Here is an 18,659-nt window from a genome sequence, read left to right as displayed (position 1 = left end):
ATCAAAAGAAGGGAGGAACGCCTCTCATTCCCCTGCCATTTTCACATAATGGCACTGTTGTTGGACTCTGCTGTTGATAATATTGCTCCAGCGGATGTAGGCAGACTTAATACACAGCTAAATCAGGTCTGTTACCCCCGATGATGAAGGCATCCCACAGGCCAAATGAAGTGTATGGGGAATGGAGGAGTATCACAGAGGAAATTCCTCCACAAGATATGTTTTCCTAACACTCGAACAGCCAAAGGTAATGGACCTCCTGTCATCGCTGTTACTAGAGCCCAAGCAAATCTCAGTGTAAGCAGCATTGGCAGTATCCCTGTGGGAAAAAGTGACTGTACTACAGTATTGCATATTATTGGAACGAACAATAGCAGTTTTCTATCTTCTAATAACACTTACTTCATTTGTGGAAATGAAGGTTACTATCATCTACCAATTGGATGGTCTGGAATATGCTATGTGTCCTTTTTGCTTCCTCCCGTGTTCTTAGCAACTGCATGTTATCACAAAGACCAAAAATTGTTTAATGACGTTTCCTTGAACCAATTCAAAAGAACTATAACTAATGATGAAGTAGATCAAACTGATACTGCATTACAGCAATATGTTGACTTTAATTTGGGATTCTTCTTCTTTGTTGGTGCAGCCCTAAATAGTAGGAAAATTCGACGCCTAACTAAAGTAGTAGAAGCAGTAACTAATCAAACAGCGATGGCTCTGAGAAATATTACAGAAGAGCTCAAATTACGAGAATTGTAACTTTACAAAACAGGATGGTATTAGATGTAGTCGTAGCCGATCGTGGTGGAGCATGTCGCATTATTGGGAGTAGCTGCTGTGTGTTTATCCCTGACCACGCACCATCTGTTTATGACGCCATTTCCAAATTGCATAAAATAGCTGCAGAAATACATCAAGACCAAGGAACATGAATTTGGTCTGAGTAGTTATGGGGAATTGTTTCTTCTTGGGGCTGGAAATGATTAATGGGAATACTAACCATAGGAATCATCTTTTTCTCTTGCTGTTGCTGCATTCAATGTGCCCCTACGATATGTACAGCTTGTATAGCCACATGTAATAGTGTTAAACCTCCCCTGATTAATGTTCATGAATTGAATCTAGAAATGATGATGCAACGTGAAATTAACGAACTTATGAACATTGATATACAAGATTAATATATGTGCTTTTAAAATGGATTCAGCATAGGCTAAAAAGGAAGGACTGTTGAAATTTAAAATCGGATTCTCGTGTTTTTTAGGTCTCGTCTATGCAGTGCGCATGACCTTTTGCAATCGCTTTGGCTTTTCAGCCAAAAACGTGCACGCGTTCCATTGCCTTCAATGGCAACGCGTGCACGTGTGGTGATTCACTTGCAGGAGCGCGCGGCGCCATATGGTTGCAATTATCGCTCCTGGCGCTACTCGCTCTCGCAAGTGAAACGCTTTCACTCGCTCCCTCCTCTCCCCCCGCTGCCTCCTTTTAGCGCAAGGAACGCACCTGTTTAGTTGGTAACTTTCTCTGGTTTACTTTCTCTTATTTTTCTCTCCCCTCCTCTCTGAGATTGCAACAAATAGATGTACAAAGCAAAATGTTTTTTCTTTTTTTGTGTGATTTGCATTGGCTTCCTATTCTCTCCACCTCACCTGACATTACCCATCTGACTAGTCCCTTTTAATATTGATGTAACTTATGCTCGAGCAAGTATATTCGTCAGGCTTGAATTATTTTTTACCAGGCTGGCTGCCTTAGATAAACTTCCGGCCGCACTAATTTCCACAGCTGCGATATTTTTCACTTTATAGTCATCCTCTTTTGTTCTGTTTGTTTTTGGGGCAGGCCTCAATACTTTTTGTAGCAGTTTAAATTAATTTTCTTTTTTTATTAGTGTAAATAAAATCAAAACAGCGCCTACTGCAGCTCAAATCATGTGATTACTCCTAATACACTATGGCCTTCCTTATGAGTAGCCCTGTTAAAAACCCTGTTATTTCTCTGCCATTTTTCGGGCCGTTATTTCAAGTGTTGGAATAATAATAGGCATTACATGTTTTTGGGGAAAAACACGTGGAATTCAGTGTTTCTGCACATATTTCGCCATGTTTCCTCAGGGGTTTCAAACAGGAATGTTGGCTGCTTTATGGAGATTTCAGCAACTTTAGCACTGTGTGAATAAAACAAAAAATATATTATTTCGATGGGCCCTTTAACTTTAGTTACCGGACCGTTAGAATTCATATGCCACTCGTAAAGCGGGAATACATTACTGGCCAGAGGTCTTGTTTTTGCTCTGTCCATACATTTCCAGGCAAAGTAAAAGATGGAAGTGAAGCTTCTTTTGTGTCCAGCTAGTCAGGAAGCAAGGGCTCGCTGTCCATAGCGCTTAGGGTGGATGACAGGATATGGCATCAGCATTTAAGTAGCGCACCTCTGACGAAGTGCTTTCTATGGATATACCAGCAAAGGTATAATTTGCAGTTGGAAATATACCAGGTTTGTTTTTTCACTCTAAACAAAGGTTCTGTTTCGAGTTCGATGAGTTCAGGTACGCCTTGCTCTAGTGACGCGTGTAGTGATGCATGTACAGTCCCGTGAAATTGAAGGTTTGCATATAATTGGAATTCATCATTGCCGAGTTTGACATTCAAGGTTCTTCTGAGTTCAATGGCTTGGAATGCTGTGATTAGAAAGTCAGGTGCAAGAGAGTGCATCCTCCCTATAATTATTAGGGCAACAAGTCTTGAATTTACAGGTCCACTAAAACCAGTGTATAGGTTCTGATCCTGTGATAGACGAACAGCTGCGTCCTTGCGAGATAAAAGGAGCAAGAACTCAGCTGTGCTGCTGCAAGGATTTTCAGACTTCCAGGCAAAATTCATCATTTTTGTTCTCATCGTCCTCTATAAACAAGGGAGTTTTGAGGCATTTTTTACAATCTCTGGTATCCTCTGTAGGCGTCTTGTGTTTGTACAGTAAGAAGTACCAATTCTTTTTATTTTGAGAGGGAGAGTACCGGCACTTCTCAAGAGAAATGCAGTACTTTTAATTGGAGATTAGCAGCAATTCTCAGAAACACGCAGGTACTCTGGAACAGAGCACTTGCAGTTCTATTTTTCCATTTCAAGCACTGGCACTAATACGTGCACGCGTTCCATTGCCTTCAATGGCAACGCGTGCACGTGTGGCGATTCACTTGCGGGAGCGCGCCGCGCAATATGGTAGCATTTATCGCTCCTGGAGCTCATTGCTCTCGCAAGTGAAACGCTTTCTCTCACCGGCTCCTCTCGCCCCTCCCACTGCTGCCTCCTTTTAGCGCAAGTAACGCACTTGTCCTTTTAGCCATCGCGTGAGAAAGTGAAGCATAACCAGACATTTAAAAAAAAAAAAAAGCAGAATGTACAGCAATATACACATACTGTGTGCTTTTCTAGAAACAAAGACAAGTCATTTGGAAACGAGAAGAATAAATTCTGTCTAGGGTGTTTTGCGGGTTGGCATCCACCCACAATTTCACAATGGATGGGATGGGGTCGGCGGTGCAATGCTTGGGAGACAGGACACTTTTGAAAACGATGCCTTAGGACGTCACTTCTACCCGCCTGGGCCACTCGGTGCGCGCGCACAGAGAGATGCCAGCCCCTCACATCAGCGAGGAGAAATTTCCATCAAAACGCAGGAGAGGTGCTCACTGTTCATTCATTGTAATGACAGATAGTTGTTTTAGGCGGTGCGCAGCTCCTAAAATATGGGTGCACTGGTCCACTCTCCTACCTCCCCTCAACATTGCTCTTTTTTAACTCCCGAATGAGGATCTGTAAATGTAGTTTACGAGGGAGACAGGAGGTCTCTACAGTTAAGCCTCCGTGAACATATATGGGGGTCACACAAGGTATCGCCCATGGGGCAAGACACAAACAATTCTCTTCTGGTCTGAAGCCCTTCAAGGGTACCGGGCTAACACTTCCCTTTATTTTGTTTTTGGAAGGGGGGGAGGGGTTAGATATCATTGCTACACGGGAAATTCAGGCTTTGCCCATCTCACTGCTCATGGACACAGTTTTCCGCCTTGACATTTCAGGAGACAATGTAATGCATTCTGAGCATTGTAGTCGCAGTACACCTCTATTCATCGAATAAGATTAAACTGATAGCCGAGATTCGCAGGTTAAGAGCCAGTGGTATAGTAAGGGGCCACGGGCCCTGGTGCAAACAAGGAGAATACATCCTCAGACTTATTTTGGGTAGTACAGTATGACCACAGTTCAGTGCGCCACGGTGTCTCTGTGCAGGCTGCACCATTGGTAGCTACGAGCCTATGGCCAGGATCAGTGTCCGAAAAGTCACAGACTGAGGTAGGTGGCCACGGTTTGCCTGGAACCAATCCACGGACTGTAGCCTGTTTGAATGGATCTACAGGCCGGACCGCCGAGTGACACTGCCTCACTGCTGCCGGTACATCCCTTCCTCTGCTCTGGTTAAAACGTGGCTTAAAGTAAAAAAGCATTGGCATAGCCAATAGGTCTCACCCTTTGGACCTTATAAGTATTTAACTATGCAGCACAATATCCTTGGTGCAACATCAACTTCTGCATGGTTAAACACTTATAATGTCCCAAAGGCGAGACCTATTGGCTATGCCAATGCTTGTTGATTCAGCTATGCATCACCCATTTTCACCCCTGTCCTACTTTCAGCCCCGGCTCAATCCTTGACACCGCACTTGCATAAACATTGTTAAAGAATCTAGATTAGGGTATTGTAGGCTATGTATACATGCAGAGTCAGCGTAAAAGAACAGATGGAGTCTGCTTAGGGTTTTTCAGACAATGGTAAAGTCTCAAGTAAAGTTTACCCAGATAGCATATCTTGTTGTGCAGCCTTAGGATGCGACGATTGCACAAGGCTCCTACTGTTACCTCATTTGTGTGTTTTTCCCAAAACTCTATTTTCCTCTGGGCGTCACTTGTTTGTGATCTTTTGCTTTAAAAACCTGTGCAACCATCATTCAGTGTGCTTCCTCCTTGAGTATATTTATGGTGCTTACCGGCTGAGGCCCCATTCATGAATGATAATAAATGATCTTTGCTTTGTACGTCACTCCAGTGTTGATTCCTACTTCCTTATTAAAGAACCCCTGGACAAAGGGTGACCGTGCACCAGTGGGTTTTAAATAATCTGCTTCAACAAGTGGACTCCAAATGCAGGTTTGCTGGCCTCTTGCTAATCTTCAGGGACACAAAAGCTAAAGAAGACCTGCACTTCCAAAGTGCCTAGCAGACTATTTCACCCTGGACTTGTCCTGGACACAGCTGATGCAGTCTAGAGATTGAATTCTGGCCTCCTCCCCCAACAGGTCCCTTCCAGGTCCTGAACCATTGACTAAAGCTGAAGTGGACTCTTCTTTGCCACAGAACTGCTGCTTTCCAACTTAAAGCCAAATATAATGGTCCTGAGCCCAGAGTCAAAGGCTCATAGACTACTGCTACTTGCCGGTTTGTAGATAGCCTCGAACACCGCAGAGAGCCGAGGCTGTCATCGAACCCCTGGACAGCGCCGGTGTCGACATCAGTCCCCAGGGCAGACTCAGTTGCAGGGGACTTTGCGAACCTCACCGTAGACGAGAAAAAGGTTCCAGAAAATATTTTAAGTGTGAAGGTTGGATCTTGACTGGACCAACCGGATACCCTCATCTGACCTCGACTTCCATCGCGATTGATCTGCAACATTGACTTTGCACCAGGCCTGAATTTGAGGCTCATAGATTACCGCTAAAAGTGAAAAGTAGTTATTTACATAACTTTTCGAAACTTTTTGGAGTGAAAAGCTGTAAATTAAAAAAACCTTGCAATAATCATAATTCTGGTTCCCTTCATCTGATTTTTGTTGTTTGAGTATCTATTTGAAGATAAGAATATACTCTATTATTATAAATTGCTTAAGACGCACCTTTTTAAAGAACACTATTTCTTGATGCACTAACAGTCAATTTCACTCTTAGAAACCAGGTACCCTTCCGATCACACACTGTGGCTTTGCCCTTGTACAGTCGCGACCCACTGCCTTTGGACTATGTTTGCAGTTGAAGAATAACATACATACAGCTGTCAAAACGGTGCACTTATGTATGTTACTTTTAAAGCACGAAGTAAAGTGTGCAGCAAGAAAGTGCTGTGCAAAAGAAGGGGTTCACAAAAAGTAAAAGGGCACAAGATGGGGTTGGGGCAAATATAAAGGGCCAAGGAGGTACAATGCGTGAGAGGTTCGAGCATTTTATAGGAAGGGCTTTTGAGAACTCAAGAAGTACAATGGATATGTGCTACATTAACTAAGGTAAGGGGCAGGATTATCTCATCAGACGAAGTGCAATGGCCACTCAGGCGCGAGAGCAGTACTTGAACTTGACCGCGTTTCAATGAATTTGAATGAATTTAAAATATTTATTAAGCGCAACATTCACTAGCAGTTTCTTGGCGCTGTGGAGGGCCGGGTAACAATGGGGAAGAGTGACTACCATACCAGACGACTGGTGGACCTGAAGAAAAGTGAGAGCATATCACAAAGGAAAGGCCTGTTTGAAAAGAAAAGTTTTGAGGTCTTTCCGAAAAGGAAGGTAGTGTGTTGCCAGTCTTAGGTGGTCCGGTAAAGAGTTCCAAAAGGTGGGTGCCAGCGTGGAAAAGTTCGACCCACCCCACTTCTTGCGCTTAAAGCGGGGGACCACCAACAAGGACTGAGACGAAGAGCGAAGCTCTCGAGTGGGGATATACTCCCTAATCATAGAAGAAATGAAGGCGGGAGCCAAGCCCCGCCGTGAGTGAAAAACCATGCAACCCAACTTAAACAAGGCCCTCTCTTTGACAGGCAACCAATGAAGTGCTTTTAGAAGAGGAGTGCAGTGATGCGAACGAGAAAGGCCATGAATAAGTCGGGCTGCCTGGTTTTGAACCAACTGGAGTTTCCGTAGGCTATACGCTGGAATGCCGTTGTACAGGGCATTCGCGTAGTCCAGCCGGGAGACAACAAGAGCGGACAAAATCAACTTGAGTGCCGGAAAAGAAAAAAAACGGGAAACAGTGCGAATAGTGCGAAGTGTGAGAAAGCAAGAAGAAACCACATGACTGACTTGTGAGTGAAGAGTGAGTTGATTATTGAGTTTGACACCTAATGTCTTGACTGAGGCAGAAGGAGAAGGAGGGGGCCCAAAAGAAGAAGGCCAGAATAGAGAATTCCAGGGACTGGAGCAACCACCCGTGAGGACCAACTCGGTCTTGTCCGGGTTCAACTTTAGGTGGTTGTGATTCATCCAGTCCCTGATGAAAACCATAACTGACTGAAAATTAGAGATAGAATGAGAAGAAGAGGAAAGATTGAAGATAAGCTGGAGGTCATCCGCATAATTAAAGACGGTGACCTCCAGCTGCTGAAGAGCAAAAATCAAAGGACAGATGTAGAGATTAAACAAGAGAGGGGAAAGAGAAGAGCCCTGAGGAACACCACAAGTGACAGGTAATGAGGTAGCCGAAAAGTCTCCCAGCCGGACCGCCTGGGTGCGATCCCTTAAAAAGGAGGAGAGCCAGACCAAGGCCGAGCCCCCGATTCCTGCCGCTCCGACACGGGACAACAAGATGGAATGGTCCACCGTGTCGAAGGCGGCGGAGAGATCGAGGAGCACCAGGGCCTGATGATGGTTTTGGTCTGCTCCCTCCCTAAGGTTGTTAAGGACCGACACCACAACGGACTCCGTGGAGTGTCTTGGTCGAAATCCTGCTTGTCGGGGCGCTAAGGCGCCGTTCTCCTCAATGAAGGAGCTGAAAATCGTTGTTACATACCGCTCCAGCACCTTGCCCAGGTAGGGCAGCAGCGAGATTGGACGATAATTGGCTGGAGCGGAAGGGTCAGCCCCCGTTTTCTTGAGGATCGGCACTATAGTGGCGGATTTTAGGGAAGGAGTCACCACCCCTTGAGTCAAGGAATTGTTAAGAAAAGTAAGAGGGGGCAAGGGACAAACAGTATAAATGTGTTTGAGGATGCGGGCTGGACAGACATCCGTCGGAGAGCCCGATTTAACTTTTGGGAGAATGGCCAGAAACGCATCCTCAGTGAGCGGAGGAATAGAAGTGAGGGAAGACCGGGCAATAGGGGGGGAAGGATCAACGAAGGCCGGGGAAGGAGGAGGAATATTTAGTTTAATGTTGGTTATTTTATCCAAAAAATAAGAGTTAAGGGAATCACATAAATGTTGAGTAGGCAGGGGTTTGAGAGATGCCCTGTCCGAGTAGGCCAGGTCATGAACTATGGAGAAAATCTCTCTGGGTTTATTTTCTGCCACCAAAATTTTGGCGGAGAAATAAGCAGTCTTTACATCGAGTATAGCTCTCTTATACTCTCCCAGGAGGATGGTGTATCTAACTTTCAATGTAGGACAGTATTCCCTTCTCCACAGCCTCTCTGCTCGCCTAAGAGCAAGCTTCTTCTCCTTTAACTCCTCGTTAAACCAGCGATTGGATTCGTTGGGACGTCTAGTTGATATCCGACGTAGGGGAGCTACCAAGTCGCAACCCCTGGCAAGCCAGGTGTTAAGGATGGCGGCTTGGGATGAAGAGGAGAGGCCTGTCAACTTAGGCGAGGAGTCCAGTAGGGAAGATGACAAAGACTGGAGGTCAGCACGACCCCAGTTACGTGCCCAGGTGTTTTTGGCTAATGGAACTTTCGCCGCTGACCTGTAATGGAGGGAAAAGGCAACTAAAAAGTGATCCGACCACGGACAAGGGGAAACAGAAATGGATGAAATAGAACAATTGAGGGACCAGACCTGGTCCAACACGTGACCATGTTTGTGTGTAGGAACTTGGACATGGGAGACCAAGTTCAAGGCCAAAAGAAGTTCAGAGAACTGTTTAGAAGAGGTACATTCTAGAGCGTCAGTGGGCCAGTAATTAAAGTCCCCAAGTACAAGGACCGAAGCATGGTTGACCACTAAGGTGGCCAACAGATCCTGTATGGAGGGCAAAAATAAAGGTGACAGCTGGGGCGGACGATATACCAATAGACAGGTAAGAGGGGGAGATAAAGTAGGGAAAGAAACTACAAGATGATCTGTGGGAGTAATCGGGGGTGATGGGAGTAGTTGCATGTTAAGGTCAGACCGGGCAATGATAGCCACTCCACCCCCCGCTTTGCCAGCCGGACGATCTGAGCGTAGGGCAACATAGGATGGAGGAAGGGTAGCCAATAGAGAGGGCAGGGACGATTCGCTAAACCAGGTCTCGGTCAGAAATAATATATCTGGCTTCTGTACCTCAAGCAGGACAAACAGGTCCTGGCAGTGGCATTTGTGACGTCTAATGCTTAAAAGAAATGACGATGTCAAACTCGGTGTGTCTGAACGTCTAGTGCTCGAAGGCGAGAGTGAAGACCTTTTCAGGACACACGGGTTTTTGAAGGACTACATTCACCCTCCTCAATTCCATGAGAGGGCCGACGCTGGAAAGGCACGCGCTTGGATATGTGGTATTTTCAGGCACTGCATCTGGATTCACAGTACCTGCCATTCATTTCGAAAACGTACAGAATTCCCGTTAAAACAATAATCGAGCACTGTGCAATAAAGATATCTGCACCTGATGACACTAGAAGCTATTATTAGTCTTTCAACGCCTTGTTTCTTAATCTTCTCGCCCTTCTCGTTCCTTGGGTGAATCTCCGCGTTCCATTGCATTAAATACCGTACCTGTGCGCTGATAAACAATCCTAGTGGGGTGGCACGGCCGGCAGTTGTTAACTTGCAAAGGTGGACTGGAGAGCGCGGATCCAGTCCGGGTTTTGGGGGCACTGCTCGGCTGCGTGGATAGGAGTGTGTGTAGCAGACACAAACAGAGCTACAAACAGCTGGAGCCCAGGGAGCGGGCCACACTTGTTTACATTCTGCAGGAGGCGGATCCCTCGGACGGGGAGGGCGCTGTGCCAGGCGGCGGAGGGGCAGGGGAGGCTGCGGCCGCACCGGATGATCGCTGCACTCTCCGAGGGGGCCACACAGTTGCTGCAGCCGCCTCCAGCCAGGAGTGAGCCGGGCACCCGCGCAGCATGCAGGCGCGGCGCCTGGCCAAGCGGTCCCTGCTGGGCAGTCGGGTGCAGGGCCTGGCCGGGGGGCTCGCCAGGCCTGGCTGCAAGGAAGCGGGGTCCGCGACCACCCAACTCCGGCTGCTGCTGGAAGAGGACGCCCGGTTGACGATGCACAGGCGACGGGAGCACGAGCTGGAGGAGCCGGGGCAGGAGGTGCCGGAGGAAGACCTGTGCATGCACAGCCCAGGCACGCTGCACATGGACGGCCAGGGGCCGCCGAAGACTGGCCGCAAGGTTGGTGCTTTTTAACTGAGCATGTGCCCGGCACGCGCACCGGGTGGGGGCAGAGCGCGAGCGCAGAGGGGCCACCGCTGCCTGTGGCCGGGGCCACGCGCGCAGTGTGTGTGCGCGTGTTTTCTTTCTGGGGCATGGGTGGGAAGGGCCCGGTGCGGCATGGAGGCGCGGGAGGTGTGTCCTCGCTGGGTACCACCGCTCACTGGCTGAGCGCAGGCACGGATTGGAGCTCCTCGCCGGCTGCTGTCAGACAGATGCTCCCTGTCACGGGGCTCTGTTCTCTGTCAGGCTGTCATGTGTTTTTTCTGTGCAGTTTTTGACTCCAGGGGCGTCATTGGACATAAGCCAATGTATGTTCTATATAGCGAGTGGTAGAGCACGTTCTCTCGGGCAGCATGGGTTTATTTATGTTCGATGAGACTACTAGCAGCATGTTATGTACGGCAATGACGTAGGCTCTCGCAAGCAGCACGTGCACAGCAGCGAGGGTCTATGTTTCTTTTGGCGGCACGAGGCGTGCATCAGCTGTGATGTATTCTCTCAGCCAGCACAGCGGCGCTCGCTTCTGATATATATTATCGTTGACTGACTGCACTGACGTGCATCGTGCACATACATTGTGAATGTAGGCTCCGAATATCGACCTGCGTTTTGTGTCCTTGTTGTTTTTGTAGCCTTCTGATATGTGCACATATTCTGTCAGTGACTTCAAGGGAATGTGTGTTCTTTCTTGCAGCCTGGGTTGTTTGTGCATCAGTAATGTGTGTCCTTTATGGCTCCTCGCTGTGCGCGTCAGTGATGCACATGATGTGGGACGTCGTGGGCTCTGCGTTGTCTATGCGTGTCCCGCCTGCCTCCATTGCTGTGCCTTGGAGGTATTTTCCTCAGCCGCTTGAGGGTGGGTAGTGTACTAATGTGTTATTTCTGGCAGCGTGACCTTTGACGCACGCGTGCGATCATTGGCACCGGTTACATCGCAGTCAGTGTATCGGAGACATAAGATCACGGCAGCGCGGACTTGCACCGGAATGGGTGCGCTGTCACAACAGTTGGTGTGCAATGTTTTATTTGTATTCTTATAGTATGTCATGTGCACAGATGACGCGTGTGCTCTCTACCAGCATCATGCACGCTTCTTCTGTCACAGCGGTCGTGTAGTGAATTCTCTGTCCATAGGGTCCCAACTCCTTGCGAGATCTGGGTGGTGGTCGGGGATGACGTCGCTCTTGGCTTGGACCCAGCCAGAACATTGTGTACTACAAGCAGCGGCACATCGATTCTATTTGACCGTGCCGCCCCTGGTGCAGAACGCAGCTCTGGGGCCGTGGATGCCTTTGTCTTGCTGTGCCCGGGGACCAGGAGCAAGGTTAACAGTTCCCCGACACCGCGCCGGGTGTCTTACCGTGTTACATCACCCCACCCCACATCAATCCCAGAGCCGAAACGGGGTGGGAAGCTGTCTCGGCTGGTGTCGCACAAAGCTCTTTGTCTTGCTGAGCTATTGAACATCTAAAATGAGGTGTTTGTGTAAAGGTGCGCAGCTCAGATATGAGAGGAGATGCAGTGTGGTAGTAGTGTGCATTTTTTCCTGCAGCATATGGCTTGAATCCAATTTGGCAGCGCACTGCATGCTCACGCATTCTTTGTAACTTAGACCTGCCTTCACTGCTTCCTGCAAAGGGGTGTCTGTCCACACGTAGCTAATTTGTTCTTCTGAATACTTGATGGCTTTGGTGCAGAACACATTTACAGTTCGCAAACTCTGTGATTTTGTAAATTGCACGGTTTGCTACCTATAAATGTTTTTTTGGTATATAGTAAACCTATGTAATAACTTGGTAACTTGTTGCCAAACCGCTCAATGGCTTTAGAAAACCATACCGAATCGGGGTTTGGAAGGGAAGGCACTTGTTTAGGGCAGTGCTTGTAATGGAAATACGGCCGCCCACACACACACCTGAAATGTGCATCCCTCCGATCCATTTCTGTTTCACATGAACTGTGTCCTCAGACAACCTGCAGCTCACTTCAGCTGTGAGTGGTCTCTGGACGCCTGGAGTGTGCGTAGGTGGTGCGTGTGTTATGTTTTGAAGTGTGTGGTGTGCAGTCTGGCAGCTTTAACTAGGCAGCTTCGGACGGACAGTGGCACCCACATGCAGACCCTTTATCTCATGGGTACTCACAAACTTTCTCTAGGGGGCCAAATTTACAGTGTGGTTTATGTCCGAGGGCCGCACTGGTGGGGGCGGGGTCAGTGGGGGAAGGGGCGGGGCTAGAGCAACAAGAAAAAAACTGTGACCATGAGGTTGATCACAGGTCCCCGCAGCGGACGCCTTCGTCCACTGAGCCACCAGACCCGGCATACACACATCTCTCTCTCTCTCGCTCTCTCGTTCTTTCTCTCCCTCACTCTCTCTCCCTCCCTCTCTCTCCCTCTGTCTCTCTGTCTCCATCTGTCTCTCTCACTCTGACTGTATCGCTCCCTCTCTCCCTCTGTCTCACTCCCTCTCTCCCTCTGTCTCACTCTTTCTCTTTCTCTCCCTCTGTCTCACTCTTTCTCTCCCTCTGTCTTGCTCACTCCCTCTCTCCCTCTGTCTCACTCACTCTGAATGTCTCACTCTCTATATTTCCCTCTCCATCTCAGTCTACCTCTCCATCTCTGTCTACCTCTCCATCTCTGTCTTCCTCTCCCTCACTCTGTTTCCCTCTCCCTCAGTTTTCCTCTCCCTCACTCTGTTTACCTCTCCCTCAGTTTCCCTCTCTCACACTCTGTTTTCCTCTCCCTCAGTTTCCCTCTCTCTCACTCTGTTTCCCTCTCCCTCAGTTTCCCTCTCTCTCCCCCAGTTTCCCTCTCCCTCAGTTTTCCTCTCCCTCACTCTGTTTCCCTCTCCCTCAGTTTCCCTCTCCCTCACTCTGTTTCCCTCTCCCTCCTTCCCTCTGTCTCCCTCTCTCCTTCCTTCCCTCTGTCTCCCTCTCTCCTTCCCTCTCCCTCCTTCCCTTTCCCTCTTTCCCTCGGTATCCCTCCCTCTCTCTCCCTCCCTCACTCTGTCTCACTCTCTCTCCCTCCCTCACTCTCTCTCCCTCCCTCACTCTGTCTCCCTCCCTCACTTTGTCTCCCTCCTTCGCTCTTAGCGGGCTCCCTCGCTCTTAGCGGGCTTCCTCACTCTTAGCGGGTTCCCTCACTCTTAGCCGGCTCCCTCACTCTTGGAGGGCTCCCTTACTCTCCTTCCCTCTCCCTCCTTCCCTCTCTCTCCTTCCCTCTCTCTCCTTCCCTCTCTCTCCTTCCCTCACTCTCTCCCTCCCTCACTCTCTCCTTCCCTCGCTCTCTCCTTCCCTCGCTCTCTCCTTCCCTCGCTCTCTCCTTCCCTCGCCCTCCATCTCCCCTCGCCCTCCCTCTCTCCTCGCCCTCACTCTCTCCTTCACTCACTCTCTCCTTCCCTCACTCTCTCCTTCCCTCACTCTATCCTTCCTCGCTCTCCTCCCTCCCTCTCCCTCCCTCTCTCCCTCTCCCTCTTCCTCGCTCTCCCTCGCTCTCCCTCCCTCTCCTTCACTCTCTCTCTCCTTCCCACTCCCTCCTTCCCTCACTCTCCCTCACTCTCTCCTTCCCTCACTCTCCTTCCCTCTCCCTCCTTCACTCTCCCTCCCTCTCTCCTTCGCTCCCTCTCTCCTTCCCTCCCTCTCTCCTTCCCTCACTCACTCTCTCCTTCCCTCGCCCTCCCTCCCCCTCGCCCTCTCCTCGCCCTCACTCTCTCCTTCCCTCACTCTCTCCTCCCTCACTCTCCCTCCCTCTCCCTCCCTCCCTCTCCCTCCCACGCTCTCCTTCCCTCGCTCTCTCCTTCCCTCGCTCTCTCCTTCCTCCCTCTCCTTCCATTCCCCTCCTTCGCTCTCCCTCTCTCCCTCACTCCCCTTCCCTCGCTCTCCTTCCCTCGCTCTCCTTCCCTCGCTCTCCTTCCCTCGCTCTCCTTCCCTCGCTCTCTCCTTCCCTCACTCTTCTTACCTCTCCCTCCCTCCCTCGCTCTCCCTCACTCTCTCTCTCTCCCTCCCTCCCTCTCTCCCTCACTCTCTCCCTCCCTCACTCTCCCTCACTCTCTCTCTCTCCCTCCCTCGCTCTCCCCCTTCCTCGCTCTCTCCCTTCCTCGCTCTCTCCTTCCCTCGCTCTCTCCTTCCCTTGCACACCCTCCCTCTCCCTCGTCCTCCCTCTCCCTCGACCTCCCTCTCTCCTTCCCTCGCTCTCTCCCTCCCTCGCTCTCTCCCTTCCTCGCTTTCTCCTTCCCTTGCTCTCCCTCCCCCTCCCTCGTCCTCCCTCTCCCTCGTCCTTCCTCTCCCTCGTCCTCCCTCTCCCTCACTCTCTCCCTCCCTCGTTCTCTCTTTCCCTCATTCTCCTTCCCTCTCCCTCACTCTCCTTCCCTCACTCTCTCCTTCCCTTGCTCTCCCTCCCTCTCCCTCGTCCTCCCTCTCCCTCGTCCTCACTCTCTCCTTCCCTCGCCCTCACTCTCCTGCCCTCACTCTCCTGCCATCACTCTCCTGCCATCACTCTCCCTCACTCTCTCTCCCTCCCTGTCTCTCGCCCTCCCTTTCCACCCCTGTCTCCCTCCCTCCACCTTGCCGGTGTGTGCCCGGGCTGAGACAGCTTCTGGGCAGGCACACCCACAAACACAGCCTCACCGGAGCACTTCACGGGTCTTCAAAAGACACTTCGTATGTTAATGTGGCTTTGTCACCTCTTAGCCCCCCTGCAGCCCCACTCTGACTGGGAAGGGAATCGCCCGGCCCCCACAGAGCAGCAGTCTGAGTCGCGCTGCCGCAGATGTTTTTGCTGACGCTGTAAAAAAAAAAATATTTAAACACGGGTACATGTCTGCAAGGTCCGCGGGCCGCCAGGGAAGGCTTGCCGGGCCGCCCCTGGCCCGCGGGCCGTACTATGAGTACCCGTGCTTTATCTGCATAGCGTTGTGTGTTTATTGTGCGCTGTCGTATCGATTCGTGCCCTGCCAGTTCATCGCAGTGAGCACGTATGGTTATTTCAAGCACATTTCACTTTGTTACATTGATTCAATGTCTCTTTTCCTGCTCTTTCCTCATTGACGGCGGATGTTTCATACTCGCTCTGGCCTCTTCGCTCACCCTTTCTTTCTCTTCACTACTATTGTGTCATTTTGTTGGCATAAGTAATTCGAAGATACATCCTTGTATCATTTAGCGGTTAAAATACATTGATACTAGTAATATTGATACTTTTTTGTTTTGTTGTCATTTGTTTAGATTTTAAAAGCATATTTTGCCACTGCCTTCATCCCTCTGAGAGGCCTTGTCCTCTCCCAGAAGTACAATTAAAATAAGGGTACCCGTAGTGGGCGAAGTTTAATACTTTATTGTTTCAGCACAGGATTTAGCTAGTATATCTGTATCATCCTCATTACCAGAGAAGATAACTACACCCTTGCTGCTGATTCTCCATGCCACTAATGGAAGAGTGAAACTCATTTTGCCATAGGACAAGACCTAAACATAAGAACTAGTGGTTAAGGTACGGCTTGCTTTTTCTGCAGGGGCAATATAAATGGACAGCCATCAACCGTGAGCCCCAAATTTGTGGTAACCCTAGCCAAGCTCCCTATCCTAAAAGACTTGCATGTGATATCACCACCATTGGAGAGGGGATAACACATTTTTAGGTTTTGACTAGCCAATGCTTACGAAGTAAGCATTCGCTAGAAAAAACCTAATGAGAATAGTATATGGGGCTTGGAATCCGCCCCGTCTTCTATTGGCTAGCTCCATAAATGGAGGCTAGCCATTGGAAGACGGGCCTGTCCGTCAATGCCGGACCAGATTCGGGGGCGTTCCCGAGAATTTTTGGCTTTTGGCGACGTCACGCTACGTCAGCTGAAAGCCGATTCTCAGGAACGCCCCCGAATCTGGTAAGGCACTAGTGGCACCCCGAGCGCTCTGCCGCCTCCTACTATGGTGTAAACGCTGCCTCCCTGATTGCCGCCGCTGCCCGGGGCCAAGAATAACTTGAGGACCTCGCCGGGCCGCGGAGAGCAAGAACGAATGAGCTGCCCTCCCATTGGCTGAGGCGGTCGAGCCCCCTCAGTGCCGCCGCGCTAGGATTGGTTCTCGAGCCGCCTCGTCATGAGCAAGAACGAAGGAGCTGCCCTCCCATTGGCTGAGGCGGTCGAGCCCCCTCAGTGCCGCCGCGCTAGGATTGGTTCTTGAGCCGTCGCGTCATCGCTGGAGCCGCCCTGCGATTGGCCGCAGCTTCGTTCTGTGTTCTTGATTTTATCAATAACTAAAATGGCCCCCACACACAGATTCATAGATGAACCAAACGGATGTTTTCTCTTCATAAATAGGGCGATCTGCCACCACAAGGCACTTGGGACTGACACAAAATAACTTCATTTACATTACAAACATTTGAAAATGGCATTTTACTGGGGATAATAAGACAGACCAAGGTTCTGCGTTGTTTCCATCGCACCTGCAGTCTCCGCTGCCCCGCCCTCTGCTGCCCTCCCTGGTTCTGTTTCGATTCTTCAGTCTGCTCTAAGAAGAAGAGGAAGGGCGAGGACGACTGAAGGGAAACAACAGACTAACGGGAGCCAGTCGGAGGCACGAGGGTCCTGCAAACAGGGAGGAGCGAGAGAGTGACCGGTATCCGACCAGCCTCCCGGGAACATCAGCTGTTGTCTAGAGTGACCGGCATGCACCTGGCAAACCAAAGGCAGACCTGTCCCAGCTCCAGGAGCGACAGACAGGCACGCGGCAACCCAGGCTGTGCTCAGTGCACCAACTCTAGGAGTGACTGGCACGCACCCGGCAGCCCAGGCTGTACCCGGTGCACTAACTCTGGGAGTGACTGGCACGCACCCGGCGTCACACAGTACACCACCTGAAGGAGTGACCTACTCGTCTGCGGCGCCTCTTGTTTTTACTGAAATCCAAATAAAAAGTTACTAAACAGTGACCACGATTGTAGAACCAGTGGGAATCTCCAATGATTCACCACTTTATCGATTCAGCTGAAACACTGTCTTAAATTGCACCATTTGGCAGAGATAAACATGGCCCTGCTCCAGCTAGGTAGATAAGGATGAGCCCAGACACAGCAGAAGTGGCAAGAGAGGGAAATGGCGCCGAGGCAGCTCAGCGGTAAATTCACTTGAGTTAGCCAGGTGGTAAACACAGTAGTGCCTGCAAAACGGCACAATGACCACCGTGGTATTTACAGCTCGGCGGTAACGGCAGATCATTGGAAAAAAACAACTTCCTGAACACCCATGGGTGCAAATGCCGGCTTAAAATTATAGACCGTGAAGACAGGTTGAGGGTAAATGTGCTTAGAAATAAAGACAGTGAGTATGGTTTCAAAGTAAAGGAAGTTCTGTTGTAAAGTCGGCGATGACGAATTTTAGGTAAAGACAGCCCAACGTGCGGCTCGATGGTTAATTGCACATGGACACGCTTCAAGTGCTGGGTCACCCCTCTGCCCCTCTATCACCCCGTGAGATAAGTTGCTGGCGCTCCAGAAAGTCTCTGCATACTCATTTTAGGCTGGTTTACAGACGCCCACGGATTGCTTGTCAGATGGTACAGGGCCGTGTCGTGATTTTAACGTGTAAAAGGAAACTATGAGACAGAAATTGAGACCCCTCGGCAGTATGTAACGTGTCTGCCCCTGAGAGCTGTATGGGGCTTTCGGTTGTGTTACCTGCGCCGGTGAGAGGTGTTTGGGGCGTACGCGTAGTCTGGCACCATCCCCAGTTTGGGGGATCTGTCCCGTTGTTACCTGCATGGGGAGCGGTATAAGGACTTTATGGCTGTTTTTAGAAGCTGTGTACTGTGTAGTCCTGGGGCCGAAAGAGACGGTGGAGCCAACAACCGCACACAGCCTTGCTGCCCGACGGTGCCATTGGTGGTCAACGCTGGCACGAGTGGATCCTGCTACCACTCCAGAGTCTCTGCGTCTACCGGTGGGATCGTGAGTGCCGGTGTTACGCCCCGCCTTTAGTGCTGTCCGACGATCCCAGTGATTGAACCCACCGATGCCGGACTGCCGCCTTTGCCCTGGATTGCATGGGAGGCATCGCAATGCGGAAATGGCTTCGGGGAGTCCCCTAGTCGGAGGGGAGGAGCTCCGGTGAGTAGCGATGTCCAAATTGCAGAGCTGCAGGTTGTAGCTACTCATGTTCTATATAATTCACTAGAAACTTCCTCCTTCTTAGAAATAAACTTCTCTCCAACTTCTTGGGAATAATCCTGTGCTTTGAAAATGTCTGGGTAACGCTGGCTACATC

At 49.9% G+C, this 18,659-nt stretch overlaps 1 protein-coding gene across 1 annotated transcript in view; it reads left to right on the top strand.

Moving 5' to 3' along the window:
* The first annotated feature begins 9,946 nt into the window (after positions 1–9,946).
* Positions 9,947–18,659, top strand: part of ZNF704 (zinc finger protein 704) — a 580,699-nt gene continuing 571,986 nt past the window's right edge. Inside the window, exon 1 of the mRNA XM_086966998.1 lies at positions 9,947–10,359. Coding sequence (XP_086823124.1) covers positions 10,087–10,359 — 273 coding nt within the window. The 5' untranslated portion in view covers positions 9,947–10,086. The remainder of the gene's footprint in view (positions 10,360–18,659) is intronic.

This window comes from Lissotriton vulgaris, chromosome 4_1 (genome assembly GCF_964263255.1).
Source record: "Lissotriton vulgaris chromosome 4_1, aLisVul1.2, whole genome shotgun sequence".
NCBI lineage: Eukaryota > Metazoa > Chordata > Amphibia > Caudata > Salamandridae > Lissotriton > Lissotriton vulgaris.
Note: the sequence above shows the minus strand (reverse complement) of the source record. Positions and strands in the feature narration are given on the sequence as shown.